At 41.6% G+C, this 13,552-nt stretch overlaps 1 protein-coding gene across 15 annotated transcripts in view; it reads left to right on the top strand.

Moving 5' to 3' along the window:
• Positions 1–13,552, top strand: part of auts2a (activator of transcription and developmental regulator AUTS2 a) — a 345,092-nt gene that overhangs the window by 218,925 nt on the left and 112,615 nt on the right. For all 15 annotated transcript variants that reach the window (XM_061802699.1, XM_061802697.1, XM_061802694.1 and 12 more), the window contains one exon: positions 8,708–8,737. In XM_061802699.1, coding sequence (XP_061658683.1) covers positions 8,708–8,737 — 30 coding nt within the window. The remainder of the gene's footprint in view (positions 1–8,707; positions 8,738–13,552) is intronic.

The following is a 13,552-nucleotide window of genomic DNA, read 5'->3' as shown; positions in this document are numbered from 1 at the left end:
CTTTTTAACCCCTTTGGCCATTCTACAGGACAGCCTGGCTCGGGCTGATAAACAGACCCCATCCGGTGAGCAAAGGGACTCTTTAATGAAACCACGATCAACTATAATTATTTATATGGCCACGGATAGAAAACAGCTTTGACCGAAGCTGAGACCACTTGTGGGGACAACAGTGTGCAGCCATTGCACACGCAGGCTCACGAAGCTGCTTTTTAAGAAAACGTGTAACTCCAGGGGCTGATGAGAATTTAAAAATAGACTGTTACTCGCACACTTTCGACTCTGTTCACTTTTTCATTACTTTGAAGACATTTGTCTTGAAAACATCATATGTTAGTCATTACAGACCAGATGATTTCTCAGAGGTCTTGCATGCCTCTTTTATATGCGTGATGTGGCTAAGTCCACAGTTCAGACGTTAATTTCAGTAGTCAACTCGATCAGCAGACTCGCTGCAACATTTAGTGCTTGGTCCATGACTTCTAATGTTCCCCTGCTTTTCAAGAAGTACAGGGAGGGCTTAGGGCAAGAATAATTCACTCGACGTTAGACCAATGTAAACAATGGCCTTATGCTCAGACAGAGAACTTTATAGGACCGTGCAGCCAAAAGTAAGACCCCAATGAGAGCAACGGGGCAATCACTAGTGGTCCGGATACAAGCCAACATCAACAACTCTTTGAGCTGAAGTTAATGTTTGACATTCTTGAGTTACTTAAACTAAACACGAGGTTCTTGTTATACAGTATAAAAATGCCCTCTGTTAACAGTGACTCTGGATGGAGATCACTTTCTTTAGTCAGCTGCTCCTTCCCTGGAATCATGGTTTCCTAATTCTACATGACTGTCGCTTCAAGTTAGGAGCGTTTACGTACCCTCCGCCTGTCAGAGTGATCTCAATGGCACCACTGTTGTTCAATGTTCATTTTGTCAGAAATCTAAAACCTCGGGAATGCGGTATCTCTGTTCAGGAGACGTGACCTCCCAATGTTTTTCTTTTAGATGTGTGACATTATTTTACATTCAACTGTAGCTTTACAAATGTATTCATGAGCCCCCATTAACCATAAATGTGGCAGTAAATGAATTTTGGAGATCACCTGCTGAAGTAAAAACATACTTATTGTGGTTAGATAAAGTTAGCTTTTCCTTTTAACTTTTTTTAATATAATAGCCAAGCCACAAGACTGTAATATATATTTACATGACAATCACTACTTTTTAAAAACGTTTTCAAAAATCTGACTTATCCTTGTTCACACCAAGATGCAAAAAAATTCATTAATTCAATTTTTTTTTTAGAATGAGAATCACGCATCCATATACGTGACCATGACCATAAATTACGCCAATGGAATTTTGGAGATCACCTGCCTAATAAAATGCAAGCATCCAAGCATTTTTGACATTTTCAAGCACACTCTGGAAATCTCAAAATCCCCCCTCTGATGTGTAGAAGTAAAAAAGATCAAAAGCATCGCACACGTGTAGGCATTTGTCTCCCCTGCAGGAAGATATTTATCATTTTTGCCATGATCATTTGTGACAGCTCAGGCTTGTTTGTATGCTTGGGTGGGTTTCTTTTTTTTTTTTTAATCTTTTTATAGTCATCATTACTTTTACACCATTTTCCTGTGAAAGCTTCTACTCTGTAAGAATGATTACACCATCTAGGCTTGCATGTCAAGCCTGATTTGAAGGTTTTTTTTATTATTACTATAAAAAGGTATTTCAATTTTATTAAGTTTTCCATTTTATTACCCTTTTTGTTGCTCTGGGAAATTTACATACCTCTATTCCCGGGAAAAAGAATGTAATGATAGCAATTCATCCCCCCCCCCCAACCCCACCCCCTACTAGCAGTGTGAGTGCTTCATTTAGCAGTACCTGCGAATGCGACAGGCGTCGGGATGAGAAGTGAAAGAGAGAAGTTGATTAAATCATCATCAAGTCGCAGCGCAGAAAGTCAATTCTGCTTGCCGTCTAGAATGATATCCTTTTATCTTAAAGTAATGAGCTATGGCACTTTTGCATCGGATAATACGATGAGTTCCATTAGGATGTTCCAGCCGGCTTCTCTCTTGGCAATCAAAGCACTCGTCGGCGCGAGTAAGCGAGGGGAAAATGAGGGAAAAGATAAAGGGGATCCGAAAAAGGAAAAGTTGCTCCCAACATGATAGATAAAACTCAAATAATGTTGCTTGTTTGAACCTGTCGCATGCCCGTGTTCCCGATTGTGCTGTGTGTACTGTCAGAGGAGTTGCTAATGAGTACTCAGTTTGGTGTCACATTCTGACAAGCCTCAATATATTGAAGTTGTCGAGGCAGTTTATACTTTGAGTTTGTCACCAGATGCATTTGTCAATTCTGTGTGGGAGGCCATGAGAGATTTCTTTACCGGATATGACTATTCACAAACTAAATTGGATGTAGAGAGATGCACATTTTTTTTAAAAAAAGTTTTATCTCTTTGCACTTACTGCATTTGGATTAAAAAGCAGTGGAAATTTGGGTTACAAATGTAATTTGTTCCATGACCCCATTTGTAACCTAAAGCGTTGATATATCAAGGCAATGTTTTAAAATTCCGATTTATTGCTCATTAACGTTAAGGACGGGAAAGAGGAGGAGAACTAAATTCATTAAAGAAAAGTATTCTACCATTGTAACATGGGGATTTGTTTTTCTTTTAATCAGTGACTTTTCTAATTCATTGGTTGATTTTTAGCACAATTAAACCGATCCAAGGAAACCCGCTTGGCCGTTTAAAAGATGATTTGCTCCATTGGGCAATTTTCCGCTTTGACCATTTTTCTGATTACTTCGCTCACGCTATCACCAGCGAGGATTTTCTAATGTTTCTGTCAGTCTAATAAAGACCAAAAAACAACAAGAAGAAAGCTTACCCTACTTGCATTGCGTGATGCCAGAAGCTCATCTCTGACCATGACCTCCTAGGACTATCTTGAGTAGTTTACCTTTACTTATGAGCCATTCTGAGTATTTAGAAAAGGTTCTGTGTTCCAACATTGCATGTACTTGCATTTTCTTTCGTAAACAATGCGGCTGCCGCTCAGACCTTTGATTATGTGAAGCTGGTCATTGGCCTTCCAAGTGCACAGACTTTATATTGAATGGGTAAAAATCTGGTGGCCAAGTGACGAGCGTATCTGCCTCATGGTTTTGAAGAGCCAACGTTAAAAATGTCTCAACTGTGTGGAGTTTGCATGTTCTCTCTCTGCTTGCCTTTTCTCCGTTACTCATGTTTCCACCCACATCCCAAACCCATTCCTTGTTGGTTGAAGACTCTTAATTCTCCATTGGTGTGAATGTGAGTGTGAATGTTTGCTTGCTTATATCTTCTTTTTCTTTCAGCTTGTCCCGTTAGGGGTCGCCACAGCGTGTCATCTTTTTCCATCTAAGCCTATCTCTTGCATCCTCCTCGCTAACACCCACTGTCCTCATGTCCTCCCTCACAACATCCAGCAACCTTTTCTTTGGTCTTCCTCTCACACTTTTGCCTGGCAGCTCCATCCTCAGCACCCTTCTACCAACGTACTCACTCTCTCGCTTCTGAACATGTCCAAACCATCGCAGTCTGCTCTCTCTCACCTTGTCTCCAAAACATCCAACTTTGGCTGTGCCTCTAATGAGCTCGTTTCTAATCCCATCTAACCTGCTCACTCCGAGCAAGAACCTCAACATCTTCATTTCTGCTACCTCCAGTGCTGCTTCCTGTTGATTTTTCAGTGCCACCGTCTCTAATCCGTACATTATGGCCGGCCTCACCACTGTTTTATAAACTTTGCCCTTCATCCGGGCAGAGACTCTTCTGTCACGTAGAACACCAGACACCTTCTGCCAACTGTTCCATCCCGCTTGGACCCATTTCTTCACTTCACACCACATATTGTTGACTCCAAGTATTTGAAGTCGTCCACCTTCGCTGTCTCTTTTACCTGGAGCTTCACTTTTCCTCCTCCGCCCCTCTCATTCACGCATATATATTCTGTTTTACTTTGGCTAATCTTCATTCCTCTCCTTTCCAGTGCGTACCTCCATTTTTCTAACTGTTCCTCCGCCTGTTCCCTGCTTTCACTGCAGATCACAATATCATCTGCGTACATCATGGTCCAAGGGTAATCCAGTCTAACTTCGTCTGTCAGCCTATCCATTAGTACCACAAACAGGAAGGGGCTCAGCGCGGAACCCTGATGCAGTCCCAGTTTGCTTGTTTATATGTGGCCTGCAATTGGCTAGACCAGTTCAGGGTGTGCCCCGCCTCTTTTCTAGAGTCTGCTGGGTTAGGCTCCAGCATGCCCTCGTCCCCAGTGAGGATAAGTGGTGTGGAAAATGGATGAATGTAAGATCCGTTGCTCACACATTGAAAGAGCATTTGTATCATTATAATATATGAGGATGCACTTCAAGAAACTACAAAAAAACAAACACAATCACGTACGCTGTTGCTGATCACTAGATACTACCCTAGTGTACTCTCCAATGTCAAGTACTCAATTTCCTCTCAAATAAAAGACATCTGCAGATCATCGCCAGCAGCCTATGATAAATAAATATAGGAAGGAGACCCTCATTTTCATCCATTTTGTCTAGCTCAGACTGTAGTTTTCATAGTTTCTTGTCTTAATACATTGGTGTGGAAAACCAACCACCACAAACTAGAGCCAGGACTGTACAGTATGGTGGCCTTATTGTGTCCTGAATTGTTTTTATTCTTTTTTTTAAATATGTTGTTTTCGTTGACCAAGCCAGAACAAGATTCATACAGGCTGGTGTGAAAACAACTATCTCACACAGAGCCCTCAGCTCAACCAATGAAACCCCTTTGGCATAACTTTAAAATGTTCTTTTGGATGAATGGACACAAGATTCCCACAAATACGCTCCTCCCTAATAGAGTAGAAGCTGTGTGGTTACCAACCCCATAATTTTTTTTCCAGTCTTCCAGCCCTGCATATGTCATGTCCAATTGTCCAAATGTGTCCTTTCTAATTAGAACCTTGTCTCCCTTGTTTCATTGATTCATTATGCGGTGAAGGGTGTTGGCTTCCACACTGTGTTCAGGATGGATGTTGGAATGTTGTGAAAAGTGGGCAGAGAGGAAGTGAGAGACAAATACAGAGCAAGGGAACATCTGAGGACTGTTTGCCCAGTGCATTTATTGCCTCTGCATAATTTATGAGTTGCTGGAGCTGACCATCATGGCAGCGTGCCGCCGGCTGCCCCTGGGGCCGTGTGGGACAGGCCTGTAAATTGGATGCTATGCTCCTGCTGTGCTCGCATAGCCCCTTTTGCTGCCTGAGAAACATACTAGCCACATGGCCAGCCTGCTACCTTTGAGGTACGAAGGGTCCAGATCAGCAAAAAAAAAAAAAAAGATTCAAGCAAAAAAAGAGACAGAGCCAAGTCAGAAGTACTTTCCGTCACTTGCTCCCTAGGCTGTCAATCTTTTCATCCGTTTCTCCCTTGCCCTCCCCTCTCCCGCACACACATATATGCAATGCTAGCCCCTGCTTATATTCCCCCCCAGTGCCTTCTTCATTACTGACTTCAGTGCTTCTCTGCACCTCAGCCATATGCACAACTTTGACGCTGCCAGTCACCCAGCATGACACTAATTAGTTGATAAAGAACTAAGTAGACCTTGAAATTGAAATTGGATGAGGAAAAAAAAATGAAATCTAACCACCTTTTTCTTGTTGCCATTGACAAGGTTGCCTAGCTCTTCTCTCTCTTCATTCCCAGCATTAAGCAAAGTCACATGAAATAATAATTGTTGACGTTCGTGACGTTCATGAGGTTCCAGCTGCAACTGAGGATTATATATGTCATCAACTGATCTTCAGATACATATCAAAGATCATTTCGACTAGAAACTGAGTAAGTAGCGTGATTAAATGGCAACAATGAGTCCCAGCCCTGCAACAGAGTCCCTGGACTTTATCACTTTATCAACTTATAAATACAGATACAGTAATATTTCTCTCCATTATTGTTCTTGCTTCATCGTCGCGTTATATTGCACATTTTGTACTGTTTCTACAATATGTTTGTTCAAGCAATTGCTCTTATTCACTCTCAATACATGTTTACGCCTGCCACAACAGCAAAGTTTTTAAAACGCAAAGCAAAGCAAATTATCTGTAAAGCGCATTTCATTCACAAGGTCACGCGCTGTGCTCTGCGTGATTAAAAACATTTATGTACAAATAAAACATTTAAAATGGGGAAAATATAAACAAATAAAATAGGGAAAAAAATAAAAGAGGAAACTAAAAGTACACTACAACCAGCGTACAATGCAAGAAATATCATTAAAAACTGGAAATGGTCTAAAAAGCATGAGAAAAAACAAGATTGGATTTAAAAACAGTTGACGTCACTTCTGTTGGCAAGTTGAATGATATATTTTCCCGAAAACATTCATAATAAATGATTTTTTTTTTATGCCACTGATTTAATGATATTAGAGCATAACAACGAATTGTACACTTACAAATTTTGCCCTGGTAATCAAACAGATAAGCACAACTGTGTAATGTTCTGACATTTACCAAATAAAAGTAGGGCTGTATTTTACAGTAAGAGCAAGGAAATAAAAACAGAAAATTGTGTTTTAACAAAGCACTCATTCAATTATTTGTTTCACACACTTTTAAAGGTCCACTTTCATGAAATGCATGATTTTTAGTATGTTATTCATAAAAAAAAAAAAAAAATGGCAGCCGGTATGGACCCAGACGTTTTTGCACCACTAAACATGATTTTGATGTAAATGGCTTTTTGTAACTCCCGCTATGAAAATCGTCTCGAGGGATTTGTTTTCAAGAAGAAGCAGGAAGTGACGTACAGGGCAGTGGCGCACTCAAGCGGTCTCGTCTGTTTATACTAGTTTTACCTGATGGAAAGTAGCTCATTGTTCATTTATGTTAGCCAAAATGCCGGATCGTTGTATTGCTGGATATTCCTCGAACACTCGGGTGGATGGATTTGCTCTTCATACTTTTCCAAAAGGTCCGGTTCGTTGTGACAAATGGATTGCACAGGTGCAAAGGACAAAAGCTTTGTGGATTCCAAATGACAGGTAGGTGTGTATACAGCTACTAAAAAAAAAAAACAATAGTTGGGGGAGCGTAATCCGTATGACAGGGGTGCTAAATGTGTCGATGTGCGCATCAGACGGCTTCCGTGCAGCAGCCGCTGAAGGACGGCCTACGCAGGCCTTTTCGACAAGGCCGGGCCGGCCACCAGTCGTGTTGTCAAAGCCGAGCCGGCTTCAACATGGCTTCAGCCGGGATGGCTCTTCATGGCGCTGGGCCACGGTGACTCATCTCCACCGTGGAAGTGGATCGGACGGGGAGGTGGTTTGGCCGTGAGCCGCATATCATCTAAATATAGGTCGAAACGATAGGGTAACATTGCCCCGGTCACTTCACTCGGTTGTGAGACGTTCTCTTCTTCGAAAAGATCTTCCATGTCAGAAGGGGCTTGTTCGTCTCCCGTAGTGGGTGGCAAAGCGTGTTTTCATTGGCGACGTCACGGGGAGTAGATGCAGCCAATATGGCGACCACATGGATGTCGAATTACACTTCCGCAACTTTGCCCGTGGATAACGCGCTCTCCGCTCATATTTATTTTTCCGTATAGACATTGAAGTGAATAATGTTATATGTATTTTTCATTACAATATCTATTTTAGAATGTTTATAGGGATGACACTTGATCTTTAAGTGCTCCCAGTGACAACTTCCAAATGAGATACACAAACTACATTGCAGATTCTGATCACTTTTTTTTGCCGCCTTTGTTTTTGTACTGTATGTAAAAAATAAATAAATATTCTTCATTATGGCACCGAGTGGTGACTTTGCTGGCAACTGTGGATTGCCCAGGCTTCGAAAGACTTTCCCAGCCAGCAGGCTTTCTCTTAAACCATTGATTGTGTAGCTACTCTGCTCCCTGCATGTGATAGCCGGTGAACCTGTCCTCGAGTCCACACCGAGCGGCACCTCCTCCGCTCTTGGAAGAAAAACTCGAGAACTTACTCCCCCTCCATCACGGTTGGAGGGAAATATGAGATAAGCACACAATTAAAAATAGTATGGAAGATCTTTTTACAGTGTGCAAACCCCTCTAGCTATCATCCTGCTTGCGATCCACACATATTGGCTGAGTCTTGTCAAAAAAAAAAATCATGGACCGGAATTTGTGGGACGACACCACAGTGAAACAGTGTCGCTGTTTTCGGGAGCGGTACACCCGGTGTTACCGCAACAATGACAATTTATTGAAAAAATATATGGTGTATATGGAACAATAACTCGCCATCCTCTGCTTCTGATGGACTCCTTGCTAGTACCAAGACAGGACTCGTAGTTTTACTTCATAATGATTTGCTGAAGCACTACAGCAACATACACATATGTTGGTAAGCAGTGCTGAGCTTCTATGGATCCAGTTTCACCATGCTTTATGCATCCCTCCTCATTTTTTGTGCATCTCAGACGCGGGATGCACAACAAACAAGATCTCGTGGTCAAGGGATCTTCATTATAGCATTATAGCTTCATTATGGCAATCATACTGTCACAGAAAAGATTGAATTTACAGTATATTTATTGTGTGTGGTAGTTTGAAATGCCTGGAACCTCATCCAATATCTGATTTGTCTTTATTTCTCTTGTAGTGTGACACAGAGACGGACCAGGACGACAAGGTAAGCCTGACAATTTCCATAATTTTGTGGATGTTTCTGAATCAGATTCAGTTTGTCATTTAGTTTAATTTAGATTAATGAGCTGTATCTGCCATTAAGAAATAAAATATTGACATTGGGAGTGATGAGCTTTTCAGTCACTAATCTTAAGTTCAATGGTATTTTTGAGAATTACCATAAGGCAACATTTTGAATCATATCTAACTGAAAATGGTTGTAATAGATTCACCTACAACAGCTTTGGGAGTTTTATAGCATTTCTTTTCACAATTATTGACCCTGAATGTTGTAATTCGATAAAATGTTTTATTTCTGTCTTCATGTATTTAAAAGTGTCAACCAAATGTTTGATGTCTGCCATATATTGTTCAGTGTTGGTCACAAACGGGGTTACTTGTTTAAAATCTTGTTTGCAGTATTTGGTGCTGCCTCAGTGGTCCAAGTATTCCATTTTTGAAGCCGTATGAGCCCACAACTCGGAACTAACAAAATCAATTCACTCCAATGGATTGCTAACGCTTTATGCCTGTCTTGCATGGACAGTGCAGCAAAATGAGTTGTTACTCTGCGTTGTCGACGTAAACTGGTCCCGTCTTTGTTGTTTCCTTTTCATTTCTAGAATCAGAAGAGCCCATGTTGTCCTATAACCCCTCAACTGACTGCATTAATTTACTCGGGCGCACGTTCCGACTTTGACGAAGAGCGTGGACTACACCTTGCTGTCATTGATTAATTGTCTGTTAAAGAAACAAAGGAGTGAATTAGTAAATGGGGGACCCAAGTGACAGAGGTAGACGTATGTGTTGTCCCCTGTTGTTAGGAAGTAATTGGAGCTCCCACACAACGACTTTATCCCCCCACCACCACCACTACCGCCTTATCACCTCTGTCACTATCTGCTCCTGCCAGGCCCTTTAACACTCTGCCCCACTACTCTTATTGTGATTTGCATTCCATGGATGATGCGGTCTACTTTACAACACCGCCGTCGAGGAGGATGTTGAAACGAAGCAGAATCATTTTAATGGGTCAAACGTATTCCAAAGATGGCAAACAAAGTTTATTTAGTTTCCCTTCAAAACCAGGAAATGGAAAAAGTGTCCCCAAGAGAAATCATGTTCTGCATGTGTAGAGGGTCTCTACCGTGTCGACTGGAGCTGCCAGGCTCTGATAAGACGCTATTTCGATCTCAGAATTTGTGTGTGGGTGCAGTTTTCCTCGTGTGTGCGTGTGTGAGTGTGTGTGCATCTGCTTTTGTGAGTGTGTGTGAATGTAAGGACGTGATCAGAGTCTTTGCACATGACAAAAGGGCAGGCAGGCCTTTAGTTGCATGTTAAGTGGAGTACGTACATGTACATTTTAAAATTCCATTAATATTTTTAAAACTCTGTATTTAGCTTTACTGTAGTGCCCGGGGTAAATCAGATGTTCATTTTAATTGGGATTATACCTGTACAGGTATGGCCCGAACAGCTTCGTCCTCGTTCCGATGCTTTTGTGTGTGTCGTGACCTTGACTTTTTTCGTATTGTCAGGAGAACTTACCGTAGGCAGTCACTCTAGACTCACTGATGCTCAAGTGGTCCTCAAATGCTTTTCAAAGTTAACTATTTCTATATTTCCAGCACTCGGGCCTGAAAGGTTTTCATAACGTTTGAACTTTTTAACATTTTTTACAAGCATCGTTTACTTGAGGCATCCACATCCACAAACTCTAAATGCTATGGTGTGAAGTGTTTTTGCTTCATTAATGATGGGCAAGCTGCACTGACCGTAATGTGTGTTATCATTTGGGGCGAGGGATCTAAGTGGGTGCTTTGAAGCAGCCGGAAGAACTCGTTTGTCTTTGAAATAAAATAAAATTTGCTATTTATCTTCCTTTATTGTTTTGCCGTGTTTTCCCCCTGGCAATTCTCACAGAAGAGTTGTGTTTCTCAATGACTTGGCAGCACTGTACATAAAACCAGTTTACAATCCAACCCCCTACCGCCCAAACCCGCCCTCCCTGCATCGCAGTGGGAAAGAAGAGTAATAAAAAGGAAAGAGCAACTTGTCAGCGTTAAAAGATTATGTGTTTTGCCCCCTCCAAAGGAGGAGAGTAGTGTTTACAGGCTTGAGTGGGTGCTCACTAGGTTGAGGCTGAGGCTGATTGCACTAGAGTACCCTGTCAGCCAGTGATTTGTCATGTACTTTATCATCCTTGTCACTCTGCAGAGCGTTGTCATAGGTAACGTTCCCACCTGGCCCCCTTCCTCCTCTTCCCCCTGTGCTTTGTACTCAGTCAGTGCAGGAAATTTGTATTTACTTTGGGGGAGTGTAATTTGTTCCTCATGGATAATATGACCCTTAGCGGAGCCGGATCACGGGTTAGTTGAAGTGATATTTTCCGGTAATGGTAGTCGTACATCACGGCTGTCAGGGCGGGTTAGGAGGCGAGCACATTATAGCTCCATTTTAGCACTGCAGGCATCTGGGATTATTTTCCATAACCAAGTATGACATGACCGCTCTGCAGAGTGCATTAAATTTTTACTAGCTTTTTCCCCTCCCCCTGCAACTTCTGTGGTTTTACCCCCGGTCTGGAGCTCAGGGCCGCCACAGTGATGGATATCCCCCACCCTCCACCCCTCCTCCCTCGAGTCCCAGTAGCCCTGTCCAAGGTTAGCGGGTGTCACAGACCTACACGGCTCCCCTCCATCCAATAACTGGCAAATCCCTGGTCCCTGTGAGCCACATTCACACAGGACGTCAGTTCACCGCCATCACATACAAACAGAGCCACAGGAAATGAGTAACCATGCTGGATGAGGGTGAAGGAAAAAAACATGAGCTGTATCGCATCGCCCCCATTTGCCACCCTCCTCGGTTGTCAATGTTTAGAATGCAGATTGGAAGTCAATCTTATGTTGCTGGATTATTTTAAATGCCTCAGAGGAGGCGCTATAGAAGTGCTGTGATCAAGAAACACAGGAGTATCATTTGTGTGTGGTTCTAACCTGTACAAGTAAACCAGCATATACCAGCGACAGTGGAGATAAACAAATGTACACTCCTATGTTCAAATGCCAGCTACAGTATGTGTGAAATGACAAACCGATATCAAGATAAATAATCCATCCATCCGTCCTCCATATTGCTGAGATGCACCCTTACGAGGGTCATCTACCCCAACAGACTTTGGCCGAGAGGCAAGGTACACCCGGACCTGGTGGCGTGCCAATCGCAGGGCACACATACACCAACAACCAATTACACTCATATTCATACATATTATCAAGTAATTTAGATGCTTCAATTAACCTACCATGCATACAGTATCTAACTCAACATCTATATCTACCTGGAGAAACCCCATGCAGAGAAGGCAGGCCAGATTTGAATCCATGACTTCTGAACTGTGAGCTGGATGTGCTAATCGTTTTGGACCGTGCCTCCCCAAGATAAAGTTGTTGTTTTTAACTCTGCTATTAAGGTGGCTGACAACCTGTAAACTGATTTGTTTTCCAGAAGGGGAAGTACAGATAAACTATTGAGGTTGTGCGAGTGTTCACACCCCCTTGTGCCTGGGATATGACTGTGTTTGGAATTAAGCAATCGCATGGAAAGTCGTCATGAATGGGAGCAAGCACACACCTGACACCATGTAAGCTACGTCTGATTGATCACAAATAAATCACAGATGTTCTAGTAGGATTTTCCTGGCACCTTTTCTTTCTTGCAGAAAGGTTTTGTGCCCATACAGACTGCTATTTTCAAACCGTTCATAATTCCTTCCACCTTGTCAGGTTCCCAGGTCCAGCTGAATAAACAAAGCAAAATGCTAACACCAGCCTGTTTCTCTGTCAGTATGGTGTTGTTTTGGTGGTGTTTGTGCCAAAGATACCGTTTTGAATTATGGTCAAAAAGTTTAACCTTGGTTGCATGACAAAATAACAAATTTTCCCACTTACAAATCGGTCATTCTACAATTAGTAATACAGTGAATCGGACAGGAAGGCCAATATTTACCACACAACCCACAATCAGTGTTTTATGAAATACTGTATAATGTGCACATATCTACTTTGCCCGACAAATACCTAAGGCACACACATACAAAATATGGGCAGGAACCAATCTAAGTAAAGAGCAATGTTTAGCTTGTCTTACCAGTGGTAAGTTAGCGCAACTGTTTACAAAGAGTACCTTAAAGCATGCTGAGACCGCAGAGCTTCCCTGTCGCTAAGGTATATTGGCCACTGTAAGATTTGTACAGTATGTACAGTATGTTTTATAAGTCATGTGGGTTGTTGTTAAAAAGGATTTAATTCATTATTCAAGAGTTTGGGGTCACTGAGGAATGTCCTTATTTTTCAAAGAAATGTAAACCTCATGGTTGCTGAAGATATTAAATTAATCATAAAGAGTAAATTGTTAATGTCCTGTTTTCCTTAAAAAAAAAATAAAAAAAAAAACAGGATGCCACTCAATAAATCCCACATACATGTATAATTTTGCTACCAAGCAGGACCTTATAAATTAATTCATTCTTTTGTATTTGTCACTTTGTTTTAGTTTAAATATGCATATTTTAAAAAATTATTACTTGGGACATTATTTAATTCTGAAATGACCTTCAATTGCACTCGTTGATAGTTACAAGGCGTTGAAAGTGTTCTCTGGATGTGGTGATCCTAAATGGCCAGATCGAGCACAAATTGAGCAAATGAAGAAATAGTTTTATGATCTTACAAATAAAGACTTCATGGTCTCTTGAGGAATTTGCACCCACATACATTTGTAGAGTTCATTTGGATGGTCAAGAGATAAGACAAAT

This window comes from Syngnathoides biaculeatus, chromosome 18, assembly GCF_019802595.1.
Source record: "Syngnathoides biaculeatus isolate LvHL_M chromosome 18, ASM1980259v1, whole genome shotgun sequence".
NCBI classification, from domain to species: domain Eukaryota; kingdom Metazoa; phylum Chordata; class Actinopteri; order Syngnathiformes; family Syngnathidae; genus Syngnathoides; species Syngnathoides biaculeatus.
The sequence above is the reverse complement of the archived record's forward strand: the minus strand, read 5'-3'. Positions and strand labels throughout refer to the sequence as shown.